Source organism: Propithecus coquereli, unplaced genomic scaffold (genome assembly GCF_000956105.1).
Source record: "Propithecus coquereli isolate 6110/MARCELLA unplaced genomic scaffold, Pcoq_1.0 Scaffold27, whole genome shotgun sequence".
Taxonomy (NCBI): domain Eukaryota; kingdom Metazoa; phylum Chordata; class Mammalia; order Primates; family Indriidae; genus Propithecus; species Propithecus coquereli.
This window is the reverse complement of record NW_012148285.1, coordinates 14,867,940-14,885,808: the sequence shown is the minus strand read 5'-3', so window position 1 is coordinate 14,885,808 and position 17,869 is coordinate 14,867,940. Positions and strand designations below refer to the sequence as shown.

Genomic DNA, 17,869 nt, shown 5'->3' with positions numbered 1-17,869 from the left:
GTGAAGATGGGAAGGAACTTTATCAAGGTGTTATTAACAGTGATCGATCATTTCTACGTGGTGAGACGGTGGGTGGTTTTGGCTGTCTCCTTCTGAGGGAAGATGTCCACAAGGAGCACGTGTGGCCTTAACAAGGGGTAACCCACGTTCACAAGCCCTCTTTGTTTTAGCCGGGGCGGTGCTCAGGATGCAGCGCTCTGTTGATGTAACCTGCTGTTGCGTGGTGTCCTGTTTCCCCAGGATGGATGACATCCAGCTCTGCAAAGACATCATGGACTTGAAGCAGGAGCTGCAGAACTTGGTCGCCATCCCAGGTAACCATTTGTGACTTCACCTCGTGTCAAGCAGCTGCTTGGCGCCCCCAGCCTGGCCCATCTATGCGCCTGGGGTCTTGCTGTCTTCTCCTAGCGTGGCCTCATTCTTGCAATGCAGCACTCCCTGAGGTTCAAATGGAACCATGTGGTTCAAATGCAACTTCGAGTTGGGCAGACCCGGGTTCGAGTCCTAATTCTGGCCACTTCCTTGACCTTGGGCAAGTCACTTTACTTCTTTGAGACCGAATTTCTTCTCCTCTGTAAGTGTGGTAGTAACAGTGATAGCACCTAATGCATTGGGTATAAATGTCTTTGTGCTCAATGGGACAATGCAAGGCAAGTGCTTAGCTTGTTATCTGGCCCAAAGAGTCCAGTAAATATTAGCAGTTATTACACTTATTATCCTGTTTGGGAGCGAGTAGAGTATAGTGGTTACATGCTCTAACTCTGGAGTCAACCTAGATTTGCTAATTATTAGTGACATTACTTGTTTGGCCCCTTCCCCCCCAAAAAGCCTTCCTTACCCACCTAGGGGGGGTTAGGTGCCTCCGTGGGGCATGTCTGTCTCCAGACTTCATGCTCCTTGAGGGCATGACACAAGGTTTGGTAGGTGCTAAGGGAAGGTGTATTGACTAAATAAACACAGCTCTAGCTGAGGAAACTTGGTCTTGGCAAGGAGCAACACAAGCCAGGGAAGCAGCCACCATTGTCCTTGACTTTAATGTTTTCACTATTCTCTCAGTTCAAGAGGTGCGTCCCAAGAGTCTGCTCTACAGCAGGCCCTGAGCTCGGTGCTGGGCACGCAGTGAGGCACACAGAATGACTCCCTCCTGTCCAGGCACACAGTGGGTACCCATAATTGACAGCTGTCACTGAGCTACGAGAGCAGAATAACCAGAGCAGCATTTCCCAGCCTTGACGCTGTTGATGACTACGGCTGTCAAAATGTCAGTATCATCGTTTGGGGTTCATAACTTTTTGTTTGGGTTGGGGGGCTCTGTGTGGTGGCCTGTAGGATGTTAAACAGCATCCCTGGCCTCTACCCACTACAGGCCGACAGCACAACCTCCTCCTGCCCTTGCAGTTGTGCCAGTCAGAAATGTCTCCAGATGTTGCTGAATGTCCCCCAAGGCGGGGGAGCAACATTGCCCCATCTAAGAACTATTAACTTTAGGGTACAGTGATCTGGGTTCAAATCCAGCCTTAGCAGCTAGGTGACCTTCATCGAACAACTTAATTTCTCTGAGCCTTAAATTCCTTGTTTGTAAAATGAGGCATGCCAATCATGCCGCCCTCTCATGGTGGTTTTGAACGTCTCATATAACAAATGCAAAGCGTGGGTGTGTTCAAAACACAGTCTTGTTGTAAGAGTAGCATGTGAAATGACGGTAGAACTGGGTACTATTTCTTTAATGAGCATTTACTAGGTGCCAGCCACTGAGCAGGCCTTGGGAATAAATGAGTGGCTAGACTCTCCTAATTGAAAGGGAGTGACAGCTAGTGGGTATGGGGTTTCTTTCTGGGGTGATTAAGATGTTCTGAAAATGGATTGTGGTGATGGTTGCGCAACCCTGAATACGCTTGGAACAGATGAATTCCATGGTATGTGAATCATATTGCAATAAAGCTGTTCCCAAAAAAAGTTAAATGTCAAACACAAAACAATAAAAGAATAGGGGAAAAGTACCAAAGTCTAGACACCACACACTAGAAATTCTGATGCAGTTGATCGGGTGTGAAGCTCTGGGATTGGTCATTTAAAAGCTTCCCATGTGATTGTGATGAACAGCTGGGATTGGGAACCACCAGGCCTGTCCTACTGTCTCATTTTATAGCCCTCCAAGGAATGGTTTGGTCGAAAGGTGTAGAAACCCATTCACTCTTATGTGAGCACAAAACTTGCAATGACTAGGAGGGTTATGGAGTCCCGTGGAGCCCGAGGTCATTGTTCCCTAGAGCTGCCCTAACAAATTAACACAAACCGGGTGGCTTAAACAACAGAAATGAATTCTTTTACAGCTCTGGAGGCCAGACCTCCAAAATCAAGATGTGAACAGTCCACCCTCCTTCCTAAGACTCTAGAGGAGAGTATTTCTTTGCCTCGTTCAGCTTCTGGTAGCTCTACACGATCCTTGGTGTTCCTTGGCTTGTAGCTGCGTTACTCCTATCTCCTCCTCCGTCATCAGATGGCTTCTTCCCTGTGTGTGTCTCTGTGTCCCCTCCTCTTCTTATAAGGATACCGGTGGTTGGATTTAGGGCCCATCCTAAAGAATATGACCTCATTTTAGCTTAACTAATTACATCTGCAAAGTAACTTCCAAATTACTTTGGAAATGGGTATTTCTAACTAGGATAGACATAAATTTGGGTGAGGGAGAGAGAAAAAGACACTATTTCCATATGGGGTAAATATGAATTTTATGAGTGTCCTAGTCTGTGTGAGCCGCTATAACAAAAATACCATAGACCGGGTGGCTTATAAACAACAAACATTTATTTCTCATGGTTCTCGAGGCTGGAAAGTCCAAGATCAAGGTGCCAGCAGATTTGGAGTCTGGTGAGGGCCTGTTCCTCATAGGCAGTGGCTTCACCATGTCCTCACATGGTGGAAGGAACCAGTAAGCTCCCTTGGGCATCTTCTATAAGGGCCCTAGTCCCATTCATGAGGGCTCCACCCTCATGCTCTATTCACTTCCCAAAGGCCTCACTTCTTACTACCATCGCCATGGGGGTAAGGATTTCAACATTTGCATTCGGTGGGGACACAAACGTTCAGACCACAGCAGGAGGAGACACTATTCAACCCACTACAGACATGAAGCCCAGCCCAGCCCCACAAGGGTCTGGAACCAGGAACAGGAAAGCCAGTGGAATGTTCTTCCCCCCAGCTGACTCCCATTTTGAGTGCACATCCTGTTTTCTCCCTCCAGTTCGTGAGTGGAGCAAGGCCACCCCGTCTCCCTGCCATGATCTCCCCATGCGAGTCTCCTGAATGTCCCAGGAGACTCTGATGGGCCCAGTGTGGGTCACCATCTCCCTCGTGGGAGGGAGGATTCCCAGGGCCCCCCATTGGCTTGGCAGGATCCGTGGGAACCAGCCGAGCTCCCACGTGTCAGGGCACAGGGGGAATGAGTGTGGGGCCCCTGGGTCTGCCAAGGCAACTGCAGGCCAGAGGGGCTCCCCTCCAGGGCATGTGAGAAACTGGGTGGTCTTTGGAACAGCACAGCTGACCAGGGCTGGTCCATGGCAGGAATATCTTAACGCAACATTTAAAAAATCAATATGCATGCAAAAATAAATCCATAATGAGCAAAATACCAAAAGTATAATTAGAGACGGGATCAATACTGACGTTTTGTGCACAGAGGCCAGGGATGCTACAACCTGCAAGGTGGGGTTGGTCCCACAGGGGAATATGTCCTGCCCCAAATGCCATTGACTTCCCCACTGAGAAACACGACTCGAACAAGGTCCTGGGGCCGGTTAGCAACAGAGCCCAGTCCCATTGAGTCCCCAGAAACCAGTTCTTCCCCATGACTTTTGGCAGAAATTCAGATTTCAGAGTTCTGTGAGAGCCTCTTTCCTCTCCTGCCTTTGTAGTCACCTGTCCCCACCTTCTGCTCTGTCCTCCTGGGTGAGAGGCTTTCTCTGTGTTCCCTGGACCAGTGCCAGGTTTCTAGATAGATTTAGCTGAGTTCGGGGGGGAAAATCCTTGATGTTTCTGGCAACACATCAATACCAGTATTAAGTAGAGAAAACCACGAACAGCCAAGAAAATCATGTTTCTTGAGCCGGAGTCAGAAAATGATTCGCCAGCTACTGGGTGGTGAGTGGGGGGGTTTCTGTGATTGGAGAACACCTGGGGTCCTTCCTGCCTTGAGGGCTTCTCGAGGACCAGCCGAATGTCTCGCCCCATCTCCACGGCTCCCCCCACCACCTTAGAGCTGGGGACGCACAGGCTTGGCTGTGGGGCGTGGGCACCTTCCCCTTGAACATGAAAATGATGTCTTGGTAAAAATAGTGCGTGTCCTAGGGTTGTTAGGAAGAATGAAAGCAGTGGTGTTCAACTGCGGGTGATTTTGTCCCCCATGGAACATTTGGCAATGTCTGGAGACATTTTTAGTTGTCACAACTTGGTGGGGGGAGGGCGTGCTGCTGGCGTATAGTGGACGGAGGCCAGGGATGTGCGGGACATCCTTCAGTGCACGGGGCGGCCTCCTACACCAGGGAACTGTCTGGTCCCACATGTCCACAGCGCTGACGTGGAGAGGCCTAGATTAAATGAAACTGTAAGCTCATGATGAAACGAATAGAATTCTAATAGCTGCAATCTATTAAGCACTTACCGTGTTTGCACACTTAACATGTTTGCTTTTCCTTCATTAAATAAGTATTTATTTCTTTTGCACCTGGTTTGGTAAATATTGAATCTGGAGGGCATTTAATCATTAAAACAATAGTGACAATGTAAAATAATAGTGTGTAATAATAGCGGCTAACTCTTCATGAGCCCTTCCTGTGCACCAGCCAGTGAGCTAGGTATTAACATTTTCCTCGGTTTAGATCTCTTAAAACTTGCAACAACTTTATGATTATCTGCGTTGAGAGATTGGAAGCTCAGAGAGGTTGAGGAATGTGCCCAGAGTCACACAGCTAGAAAGAGTGGGGAGCTGGGGCATCGAGCCAGGACCGTGTGATTCTACAGGGAGGACTCACTGTTAGAATAGGAGCCGTGGGCCAGGGGGATCAGTCAGGAGGCCACGGCATGGTCCAGGGAGAGATGAAGGTGGCCTGGGCACAGGAGATGACCTGGAGCAGGTGAGAAGCAAGTTGGAGGGTCATATGGCAAGCCCCTGGGGACATTAGGAATCAGGTATGTGATGCCAGCAGGCAGGGGGGCAGTTGGCCAGCTGGGAGTTCTCAATGACAAGCAGGTGGGTGATGCTGCCAAGCGAGAGGGTCGCATCCTCAAGCAGGAAGGTAGTGCCTGCAGTGGGGAGATGTTGACAGGAAGGGTACGTGGCGCACAGCAGGCAGGTGAGCAGCCCTGGCCAGGGACTCGGAGACTCGGGCCAGTCACGGGGTCGTGAGCTGTGCAGCCCACCTCTGTGACTAGGCGGCTTCTCCCAGGAATCGCTGGAGGCGCCACAGCTGAGCGGGGGAGGCCGGGGGATGCCTCGATGGGCGAGAGATAGGAAATGTGGGGGGAGGAATAACTAGGGGACAGATGTTTTCAGGTGCTGGGGGCCCAGCAAGCTGTCACGTGATCCTGGCCAAGCTCTGGGGAGTGGGGCAGGGCACCTGGGAGTGCTGGAGTGCTGTGCAGGGTTATTGGCGGAGGACAGTCGCACCACGCAGCCCTGGCGCGTCTGTGGGTGCTGGCGCCCACTTGGAGAGGGCGGTGAGTGATTTGGGGGATCAGACCCCAGGGACCCACCACGACAGGAGTGACACCGCCATCGTCCATCGCAGCAATGGCTGGGAATGGGGGGCGGCTAGCAGTTCCGCTGCCCATCTTCACTGGGCAGTGGGAGATGCCAGCTTCCTCTCCTGTCTCTCCTCACCTCCGGCTCTGCTTCCAGATCTAGAAGAAACTGTCCACGCCTGTCGTAGGCAGACAGACGGACTCAAGTGCCTTCGATAGTCACCCTCATCTGTTTCTTTGCCGATGTTTTCCTCTTCCAGAAAAAGAAAAAACCAAGCTGCAGAAGCAGAGAGAGGATGAGCTGATCCAGAAGATCCACAAACTGGTGCAGAAGAGAGACTTCCTGGTGGACGACGCGGAGGTCGAGCGGTTACGGTGAGTGGGCAGGTGTCTGCGAGCGCCGGGCTTCCTTCCGGAACCCATCGTCTGCTCCTGGGACTCCCAGCCTTGCCTAGCACACATGGCCTCAGTGTCAGTCCTCGGACGCTGCATCCAAATGAAGCCCAGCCTTCCGGCCTGAGGACCCAAATTTGGGTTTCAAGAGAAACCCAAATCCAACTCCAAAAAATCTTGCAAAAGTCTGTGTATCTTCAGTGAATGTCATTCGAGGAGATGACCAGGGAGGAATTATATTACATAACACATGGCAGAGCTTCCTACACACCCTCCCAACTCATCAAGGCAACTTCTCAAAACTTCTCCTGCAGTTGAAGCCCTCCATGAGAAGAGAGGCCCTCAGGGCCCCTTCCAACCCAGAGGGCAACTTCTTCTTTATTCTGTGCTCTCAGAGACCCCTCTCCAAGGCCCCTGCAATGTGCCTGGCCCAGCTCAACCAGGCTGGACCCACCAACTTTATCCTGGTGACCCTGGGAAGATCGAAGATGACTTGTTCTCTCAGACTTGCAACGTACCCTCTGGGAGCACAGGTGAATAGGGTAGCTTAAAGGTACAGGGTCAGGAGAGGTGTTGCCTGGCTCACTGACCCCAGCAGGGAGCCTGGGTCCTGTAATGTCCCAGCCTGTGCCCTGGGGTCTCACCCTAGCTCTGGGTGAGCATTTACCCCATTGTTATGTGTCTCTGGTTCAGAGCAGGATCATCAAATGCAACATACACACATAACACACAACAACATATATGCGCCATCTGCAAAGCCTGACACTTGGTTCCACGCACTAACCTACGGTTTCATTTCATTGGTTCCTTGAAGTTTTCTTTGCTTACTGTACTTTCTTCTTGTCTTTTACACATCTGCCTTCACAGGGAGCAAGAAGAAGACAAGGAAATGGCCGATTTCCTGAGAATCAAGTTAAAACCTCTAGACAAAGTAACCAAATCTCCAGCCAGTGAGTGCATACATTATTCCTTCTCCTCCTCCAAGAAAGGGAAAAGGATATTTTAAAGAGGTCTGGGAGCCAGAGGGGGCACAGCAAAATGCTTGCTAGAGATCAAACCTGAGCATGAGATGGCAGCAGGCAGGGCCAGCTTCATGGGCCTGCAACTTATGCAGATGCCCAGGGCCCCACACCTAGAAGGGTACCTTGCTTGGTTTAATGTTCTGTTACTGCTGTCTTGAAATTCTTAAAAATTTTGGAACAAGGGGCCCTTAGTTTTAGTTTGCACTGAACTCCACAAACTATGTAGCTAGTTCTGGCAGTAGCTGTCCCTCCCTAATCACATGGTTTGGTGAATTCCATAGAAGGAACTGGGTGGCCACTTAGGCTCAGGGAGCTCTGGCCTCTATTAGGGCTGGAATCACTGGAGGAGTGAGAAGCACACTTCTCAGAATATTAGCCTCACAGGACACCCAGAGCAAAAGGGGTTCTGTGTGAACTAAGTTTATGAAATGTTGTATTCTTGACCCTATTTGGAGGGTCCTGATGTTCATTAGGATATTGAAGTGATAATGGATCCTGCTGTCAAGGAACTGTCTTCTTTATGTCTACCCGGTGTTTCTCAAATGTGTCCAACTGCTGTATTAGTGAGGCCTCTTACAGTTATAAGAAACGGAGGCTGCGTGCAGTGGCTCACATCTGTAATCCTAGCACTTTGGGAGGCTGAGGCAGGAAGATCACTTGAGGCCAGGAGTTTGAGACCAGCCTGAGCAAAAATAGAAAAAATTAGCCGAGCATGTTGGCACGTGCCTGTAGTCCCAGCTACTCAGGAGGCCGAAGCAGGAGGATCGCTTGAGCCAAGGAGTTTGAGGTTGCTGTGAGCTATCATGATGCCACTGTACTCTAGCCCAGTGACAGAGCAAGACTCTGTCTCCAAAAAAAAAAAAAAGAAAAAGAAAGAGGAAAAGAAGAAAATAAACAGAAAAAAAGAAATGGATGCCCAGTTCAAACAAATCGAAGCAAAAAAGGGGATTTGTTGGAGGAAGAGCAACAAGAACTAGGGCCTCAGGGACTGAGCACTATTAGCTCCCTCACTTTCCTTCTCTTTCTCATCCCTGTCCCTCTTTGCATGTTAGCTCATTTTCTCCTGCTACATGGGCCTTCTCTATGGAGCCAGAACTCCAGACTGACAACTTAGAAGCTCTGAGGCAGTGCCACAGATTCTTTCCCCTGGTGTCTAAATACATAACTCTCAGGGAAAGATTCTAATCAGTTCTTCTTGGATCATGTTCCCAACTCTTACTGTCACCAAGAGGCTGGGGTACTGTGATTGGCCAGGTCTGTGTAACATGCCACTCCTGAAGCCACAGGGACATGATCTGTTACCAGAGGAAGAGGGACTGGGCATCTTGCTGGGAAAACAAAAAACAAATGCTGTTACTATCTATACAACCACAAACCCAGTTTTCACTGACCATCATTAACATCCTATGGAAACATGGTTGTAGAGTGTGGGGAGTAAGGGAAGAGAAGAACTATGGTCCTTTCTACTGGCCCCTAAAACCACAAGGCACACGATCACTGCCTAAAGCCAGCATCCTCAATGGACTGTCTCTTCCATGAAAGGCAAAGTAGAAAAACTCCACCTAGAAGCATGGAGAAGGAGCAAGGAAACTTGCCTTCTGTGTATCAATATGGATGGAAAAAAGAGATGATTCTGGCAAGAGATTAAACACCAAGTCTGCACCACATGCAAGGGACCTAGTATTTACACTACAAATCTGGTGCTGGAATCCCAAGTCGAAAAATAAAAACTACTCTAAAATGAGTGAAATCTCTAGGACCTTATCAAGAGCAAATACAAAACTGCTAAGGAGGGATCCTTCTGAATCCTGTGGTACGCAGCACTCCCACAGATAAAACAACCGCCATGAAGATGAGCTCTCAATAAAAATTAAAAACCCATGAATAATTGAATCACCACGAGGGGAATCAGTAGATGCAACACAGAGAATGTCCTCCCAAGAACCAGAAATAATAGAACTATTTTAAAAGAGATAATAAACTAAGTATATTTAATTTACTAAAGAGATAAGAGAAGGAATAAAAACCAAAACAGGAGGATGCTTTGAAAAAAGAACAGGTGGACTTGCAAAAAATTAGCCTTCTAAAAAAATCATTGGCACTGACATACATAAAAAGTCAATGGATTAAATACAGAGACAAAGCTAAAGGGAGGATTCATAAATTGGAAGACAGACCTGAGAAAATTACTCAGCATGTAGCACAAAGAGAAAAAGAGGTGGGAAATACAAAAGAGAGATTATGAAACATACAGGCTAGAATGAGAAGGTCCAACTTACAACTGGTAGTCATTCTAGAAGGAGATAAAGAATGGGAGGTGGAGGTATTTAAAAAGTATGAGCAATTTCAAGAACTGAAAAATATGAGCCCTCAGATTGAAGTGATGCGAACAAAATTCCCCATTTTCCATTTGCCAAATACTTCTTGAGTGCCGGCCGATGTGCTAGGCTCGGCCGGTATGATGGTGAGGAGAGCTGACTAGGAGAAGGGCTGAAAGCTATGGTTGAAAGCTGAGAATCAAAAAGCCCATGTGCCCAAGGAAAGTGGGAACAGTTACCATATAAAATGCACGTCAGCTCTCCATACCACCTGAACAAGGCCTGGAACAGTAATACCTGGCCAGGGGTTGGGTTGGGGCTGGGGCTGCAGATGGTCAGGGCTCTCCTCACCTCCCCTCTTTCTCTCTGTCCCTTCTCCCTCTGTGCTCCTGTCTTGCTGCAGGCTCCCGGGCAGAGAAGAAAGCAGAGCCCCCACCTAGCAAGCCCACGGTGGCCAAGACAGGGCTGGCACTCATCAAAGATTGCTGCGGGGCCACCCAGTGCAACATCATGTAGTGCCCACGTAGGGTGCTCCCAGGGCCACGGGGACCCCCCTCCCACCCTCTTGTCTTCACAGCCCCCATTTCACTGGGGCCCAAGAGCTCTCCAAGGCAGAAGGGGTTGAAGGCAAGCCCGTGACTGCCGCCCGGGCCATGGCGCAGTAGGCGGGCCAGGCCACCCTGTACAGAGTGTAGCAATAGGGAGTCCCTCACTGTCGCATGGCCCTCCCCAGAGCATGCCAAACCCAGGAGTCTGTCTCACTGTTATCCAACCACCAAGAAAGGTCCTCCCTGAAAAAAGTATATCTCCATTTCTATCTAGCTGTATCTAACCCGCCGTGCGAATGAACTGGGAGAGGGGCATGCTCCCCAGGCGTGTGTAGTTGTGACTTTTCAACAATCTAGCACCATGTTGGACACATCCCCCATCCACCCTCCTAGCTCTGCTGTCAGGCCGGCCCCCCACGGGCACAGGCCCCGTCCCCTGTTTGTCCTCCCCCAGCGGCTGTGCTCTGGAGGGCTCCATACAGCTCAACGTGTCTCTCGGGCACCATCCGCATAGCGTTCTTGGAGACACGCAGGGCCCATCTGTAAAGATCGAGCTTGTGTATGGTGTCGTGGTCACATCTGCTTCTTCCTATCCTGTGTCTGGGCACAGTTCACATCGGGGGGGGGCGTCCACTGAGCTCTCAGCTTGCCATGTCCACCCCAGGTGGACACGTGGAATGGAGTGGGGCTGGGGGACCTGGGCCGGTGCGCAGAAAAGGTGGCAGATAGCTGGAGGCTCCAACACCAAGGCCAGGGTGGACGAGAAGGAGACCCAGAGCAGATGCTGACCCAGGCACTGCACCCCCCAGGGGCCGCTGCAGAGATGCCAGCAGACGCCACCTCACCAGCCCAACACACAGACCTCCATCAAGAACAGCACCGGGCGGGAGAGGCAGCCTGACCCGACTGTGCCCCAGCACTTGGTGGCGTGTCTTAACCAGCCACCAAACAGTTCCACTCGTGTAACTTGATGTACATTTGCTACAGCCAGCCCGGCACAGCCCGTGTGACCTCTCTATACGTGTGTGTGTCGTGACCGGCCTAAGTAGTTAGCGTAACTCAAGATTTGCTGATGTGCAATCACTCATCAGAGAAAATAAAAATGGAAACCACGTACACAGCATTTTAAAAGTTTTTACTTTTTTCTTGATTATGGAAGTAATCCATGTACATAGTAAATCATTTTAAAAGTACAGAAAAGTAAAAAGTTTTTTTTAAACACCATTATTCTTCCAAATCCAGACCATGTTGACATCTTGGCATGTTTCCTTTCAGTCTTTTTTTTTTTGTGTGCATTTCTTTTTTCATGATTGACATCATATTGTATCATTTTATAACCAGGTTTTTTTCCACTTATTATATCACCACCATTCTCCCACGTCATTAAAAGCTCTTTGTAAACATTAAACATTCTTCGTAAATCTTACCAGTGGCTGCTTAGTAATCCATCTTGTGGATATACTGTAATTTATCTAACCATTTCCTCACTGTTGGACATTTAGACTGTTTCTGGTTTTTCCGTATTATAAATAATGTCACGGTAAACATCCCAGAGGATGAAGCTTCATCTGAATTTCTGATTTTCCCTTAAGATAAACTCCTAGAAGTAAAATTTTGGGGCCATGAATGAGCGGCATTTTCAAAGTATTTGTAAATCAAAAGTTAATCTGAATTGTGTCTCAAGTCAGGGCAGTTTTGGAGTTGACGCAAAGTGCCTCTGACGGTGGGTTTGACGGGCCCTTCCCAGGGGCAGCACGACCTCAGTCCTCCCGCTGTCTCGGATGTGGTCGTGTGCAGCCCAGGCTTTGGTCTACATGCTGCTTCCTGCCATTCCGACGCTGGAGAGGGTCCACCACAGTGGCCCCAGGGACACTGTGTCCTTCATTCCCCTAGACCAAGCATGAAGCCAGATGGTGTCAGTGTCCTAGGGCTGCCATAACAAATGACCTTATAGTAGGTGGCTTAAAACAACGGAAATTTATCCTTTCAAAGTTCTAGAGCCAGAATTCTAAAGTCAAGGTGTCTGCAGGGCCCTCTTCCCTCCGAAGGCTGTATGGGTCCTTCCTCGCCTCTTCCCACTCCTGGTGGCTCCTGGTGTCCCTTGGCGTTTCTTGGCCACATCACTCCAGTCTCTCCGTCCTCGCCTGGCCTTTCCTCTGTGTGTGTCTCTGTGCGTCCTCTCCGTATCTTATAAGGACACCAGTCACTGGGTTTAGGGCCCACCTGGATCTAGTACGATCTCATCTCCATCCTTACCTTAATTACTTCTGCCAAGGCCCTACTTCCAAATAAAGTCACAGTCTGAGGTTCCAAGTGACATGAATGTTAGCGGGGGACACTGTTCGGCCCACTGCAGACCTTTCCCACTCTAATTTGCAGTAAAATCTCAGGCTGCAAAGGGGCCTCCCACTCCCCCTCCCCCATAGAAAACACAGGTCCAGGAGGCCTGACTCGGACCAATTACAGACGGTCACTCACTGATCCAACAGAGCAAAGGAGATCGAACCCTCATAAACATCCTGCCTCTAGTACTTCTGCTAAGCTCTGGAGTAAACCTACTTTATGTTGCTGCTATTCCTATTGATTTTTTTTAAAAAAACAAACAAAAAACTCATTTATTTAGGCCATCGCAGGAGAACAGAAGAAAATAATAATTCAGTTTGTTCCCGGATCACCAGGGCCGCCTGCAAAGCTGGGAAACCTTGCAGACTGTGGGCTTGGGTACACCTAGACTTGACAAAAGGAATAACAGTCCAGGCGCGGTGGCTTAACGCCTGTAATCCCAGCACTTCGGGAGGTGGGAGGATTGATTGCTTAAGGCCTGGAGTTTGAGGCTGCAGTGAGCTATGATGGGGCCCGTCTATCCTGGGCGACAGAGCAAGACCCTGTCTCTAAAAAACAAAAACCCAACCTCCCAGCCCCACACACAAACCCTGAAAAAAGAATGACATCTGCTGCAGCTGACCCAGGCGTGCTGACCACCTGGTCTGCTCCTCAACTGAGCCCGACCGGGTAGAGCCTGTCGTTCCTTCAGTTTACAGAAGAGGAAGTGACAGCAATCTCTTCACCCGGCCCCGTGGCTGTTAGCGGGCGAGTCATTATTCAGCCCCTGCCTCTGCTGGAGCCTCGATCGTCCTTTCTCTTCCCATTGGCATTGAGAAACATCTCTCCCATTTAAAACACACACACACACACACACACACACACACACACACTCACACACTCCATCCCATCTTTCCTGGCAGCTGCCACCTTTCTCTGCATCTTTCCAGCCTTATTTCTTTAGAATTGACGATAGTCTTACTGTCGCCATTTTCCTAACCTCTAGATCCCTCCTGAATCTATTTTGATTTGGTTTTTGTCATTCTCTTGCAACTGACTCCTCTCACCAGGGATGCAAGCGTTTGGTGACAAATCCAGTCCAGGCACGTCAGCCACATGCTGTCCCAGCTCTCTGCAGCGTGTGGTGTAGACGGTGCTTGGCTGGACTGGGGATGCATTTCTCCGACTGCTCCCTGAGGCTCTCTGTTTGAATCCAGAGTAGGCACATCAAATGTAAACTGGGGATCCGGAAAGTACTGTCCCCAGGCCGAATTCCGCCTGCCATCTGTTTTGCAAATAAAGTTTTATTGGCACACAGCTACGCCCATTCGTTCAGTAAAATCTCTGGACCTTTAAGAAAAAGTTGGCTGGCCCCTGACCTAAACGGCACTCAGCTTCTCCCGTGTGTTTCTCATCTCAGGTTGCCCAAGGTCATCCTAGGACTTGCCCTTGATGTCTCTGTTCCTCCTTGCACCCATCCGGTGGCCAGGCCTTTAGCTTCTACCTCCCAAGTCTCCAGAGTCTGGCCACGCCCCCAGCTGCGCTCTCAGCGTCTTCCGCTGGGTCAACAGTACCTCCTTGACTGGCCTCCTTGGAGCTGGCCTTTCTCCCCTTAAATTCATTCTCCACGCGGCAGCCCAGGTGAGTTTCTGAGTAACGCAAACCTCATTGTCATTCCCCTCTTTAAAACCCTCCTGTGGCTTTGGGGGGAAAGCCACGCTCTGTCTGCACCCTTAGTCTCATCACGCCCCTTCCCCAGGGCCCGCTTCCTGCTGGGACCACAGAGCTTCCTTGGGGTCCCGGGTTTTCTCCTTGCCGTGCTCTTGATGGACTTTGCACATCATTCCCTCTGTTTGGTCCTCCTCGGCAGCCCTGCCAGCCCTTCCTCCTGCTGCCCTCTGCTTAGTCTACCTGTGCACCCCTCTGAAGCCAAAACAGTCTTCCTAAAGCACAAGTCTAACCAGATATGTTTCAACTGCTTCCCAGTTTAAAAGTCTCCTGTGCCGGGTGCAGTGGCTCACGTCTGTAATCCCAGCACTTTGGGAGGCCGAGGTGGGAAGATCACTTGAGGCCAGGAGCTCAAGACCATCCTGAGGAACATAGAGAGACCCTGTCTCTACAAAAAAAGAAAAATTAGCTGGGCATGGCTGTGTGCACCTGTAGTACCAGCTACTTGGGAGGTTGAGGCGGGAGGATGGCTTGAGCCCAGGAGTTCGAGGCTGCAGTGGGCTATCAGGCCACTGTACACCAGCCAGGGCGATGGAGCGAGACCCTGTCTCTTAAAGAAAAAGTCTTCTGTGCCTTCCCACCGTCCTCGTGGTTAAGTCTCAGGTCTTGGGCCTGGTTTCCAAAGCCCTGTTGAATCTTCCCACCTCCCTTCTCACCGCTCTTCCAGCGTCAACCTATGGTGACCTTAAGGACTGTATAAGAGGTGCCCAAGGACCTTGCCATAGGATGTGGTTGGCATGGGCAGCCGCGGCAAAGTGCTGGCAATGGAAGCCAGATGCACCTGGCGGAGACATAATCCACCCCCAAATGGCAGATGGGGAAACTGAGGCTCAGACAAGCGATTAGCTCAAAGTCACACAGCATGTAAATGGTCGAGACAGGGCCAGTGAACAGAGGCCTCGGGCTGCCAGCCAGGCTTGGGCGTTTATGTCACATGTGTAATTCCAGCAGCATTGCGGCCCTTGTTCCTCGCAGAGCTGTGATGGGTTAGCGGTGACTCATGGCCGCGCCAGCAGCAGCGGAGCCTCCCATAAACCCCTGAGCTCCGGGGTGGCTGGCTGGCCCTGAGCTGCGGGGTTCAACAACTCAGCTCATCTGCGGCTTGAGAAGCAGCGATGCCAATGTGCCCGAGGCCACCAGCGGGGTCGTGTGACAGGCCTCACCGGCTGGGGCTGGAAGAACAAACATCAGGTCACATTTCCATTCAGTAACATACCGGTTAATTCCACTAGTTAAAGAGGTGCTTGGCAGGTACCAGGGAACACAGAGATTCCGGCCTTCGTGGAACTTACGTTTTAGCGAGGGGGATGGAGGTCTAAGAGGAGGCTGCTCAGCAGTGTTAACTCGGAACCAAACCCACTGACCAGCAGGATTGGCCAAAGGGAACGAAATCTGGAAAGTGACGAAGGGCTTCAGCTTGGAGCCAGACTGCCCGGGTTTAAAATCCTGACTGGAGCCAGCCTGCATCCTGGGCCACTTTCTTCTCCTCTCGGTGTCCAGCCCTGTGCGACGGAGAGCACAGCGGGAGGACGGGGTGTGACAATACTGGAGAAGAGTTGAGGACAAGCGGGTAGTCAGTAGATGATGATTGATTATCGCTAAGTCTTCCCAGCGGTTCTCGAGGCCTGGGGCTGGGGGCTGGGGAGGAAGGGGCCGTCAGACAGACGGGGACCGCCCCGTGGAGCTGACAGTGGGCAGATCCCTGAAGAGACACTGCAGGGGGACAAAAGTTGATGTCACCCAAATGTCAGCCAAAGGCCCGGCCACCATGTGTCCCCAAGATTTCTACACCTTTCCAGGGGCTTCCGGGCCCATGGTCACATTTGGCCCTACCTACCTCGCCCCACCAGCCTTCCCCCTCCCTCTGCTCCCACCAAGTCCGATATGGATGGAGCTGGAGCGTGTCTTCTCCACTCCCCACAGAAGCTGCACACGGCCCCGGGGACCTTGCAGAACATTTATGGAGGTGGGAGGGGTTCACATCACAGCCACCAAACACGTGAGGATTGAACATTAGATTTCCAGCTTCCACCGGCTCTGCCACCCTGCCCCCCACACCCCACCTCCGTCCCCTCAGCTCCCTCCCCTTCGTGGGAGCGACCTGCCCCTGGCTCGCAGGGAGAGCGGGAAGATTTATTTCTCTGCTGATCAGAGACATGCGGCTCAGTGCTCCTCCTCCCACGGGAGAGCAGCTGCATCAGGTGTGGGCTGTGATGAACCGCTGCTGTTTTCCTCCGTCCCCTGGGAGAGCGGTGAGCACGGAGGACGTTGAAATGCAGACGGAGCACCTAACGATTCCGGGGTTCAGGGGAGGACACATCTCACAACGAGACGCTGGCAGGAACCCAGGATGGAGAAGGTGAAGCTGGGGGTGGCGTGGGGGCTCTCCTGGGCTGCAGGGTTTACGATGAGGATCTCCCAGCACGGGGTGGGGTGGCAGTCTAATGTCTGCATTAGGATCTTTTCAGTTATAAATGACCAAAACTGAAGCCAAACAAGCAAAAAATAAAGAAGGACATTTCCTGGCTGCTGGGCTAGGACGTTGGAGATCGGGGGTACCAGTGGGTCCGGGGGTTCAAACGATGCCATCTGGACTCAGGTCTCAGCCTCCCTCGTGCTGGTGAACCATTTCTACACGGTATTGCTATGTGTGCTGAAAAATGGATTCTTTTTGATAATCCAAGTGTTCGGCACAATGGTTGGATAAAGAGGAAGTGCTGACACACAGTCCAAAACCAAATATTCATCAAAAAAAGCTAATGGTGTCTGTTTGGTGGTCCAGGGCTGGTATCATTCACCACAGCTTTGTGACACCTGGTCGGTTGATTACAGTGATGTCTGCCGCAACCAATTGGATGAAATGATGCGGCAGCTTGCCACGAGCAGCCGAGTTTGGTCGATAGAGACAGGCCAAAGCTCTTGCAAGACAACACTTGACCACATGTTGCACAAACAACGCTGCTCAAACTATAGAAGCTGGACTTGGAAAGTCTCTATCACCCACCATATTCACCAGACCTTGCACCAACTGACTACCCCTTCTACCAGGCTTTGGACCACTTTTTGCAAGGAAAAATATTCAATTCTCAACAAGCTGTGGAAAACGCCTTTCACGATTTCATCACCACTCGCTCTCCAGGCTTCTTCGCTGCTGGCATAAACAAGCTACAATTAAGATGGCCAAGCTGTGTCGACAGTTTAGGCGCACACTTTGATTAATTGTGCTGCTTCTTGTTTGAGATATAATAAACTTCTGATTCAAAATCGGACATTTCATACTTAATGACCTAATAGTTAAGTGGTGGGGGAGCAATTCGAACCCAGGCCTGTGACTTCAGAGCCTGCGTTCTCAGCCACTGCCTCGCCTTCCAAGCCCACGGACGGCACGTAGGAGGCTCTGCGGCAGAAGGGAGCCGCTGGGGTAGGAGCCAGGCCAGAGGAGAAGAGCAGGGGGTGCAGGGGGAGGGGCTCAGCAAGGGTCAGGCTGCAAAGGCCCTCCCCACCCCGTGCAGGACCTCGTTGGCCAGCCCCGCACACAGAAGCCAAACAGGGATTCTACTTGAGAACAGGAATTCCCTTCCCAAGATTTCTCTCCCGATTCCTTGTCTCAGACACACCAGCCTCAGTGGCTGCTGACGCACCGAAGGCAGTGAGCCTGCAGCCCTTGGGAGGATTTGTCTGCACTGGCTGTGACATCAGAAACTCTGTGAGGGGAGACAGGGTGGGTGGTGGGGGCAGAGGGTCCCCCTGCATCTGGGAAGGCTCTCAGGTGGAGGAGGAAGAAGAGGACTTCACACAA

The 17,869-nt window shown here is 50.8% G+C and overlaps 1 protein-coding gene across 1 annotated transcript in view; it reads left to right on the top strand.

Moving 5' to 3' along the window:
• The window catches only part of LOC105813110 (chromosome unknown open reading frame, human C16orf45), a 125,326-nt gene extending 114,090 nt beyond the window's left edge, over positions 1 to 11,236 (top strand). Inside the window, exons 3-6 of the mRNA XM_012647722.1 lie at positions 241 to 314; positions 6,000 to 6,114; positions 7,000 to 7,082; positions 9,876 to 11,236. Coding sequence (XP_012503176.1) covers positions 241 to 314; positions 6,000 to 6,114; positions 7,000 to 7,082; positions 9,876 to 9,988 — 385 coding nt within the window. The 3' untranslated portion in view covers positions 9,989 to 11,236. The remainder of the gene's footprint in view (positions 1 to 240; positions 315 to 5,999; positions 6,115 to 6,999; positions 7,083 to 9,875) is intronic.
• Positions 11,237 to 17,869: the final 6,633 nt, after the last annotated feature.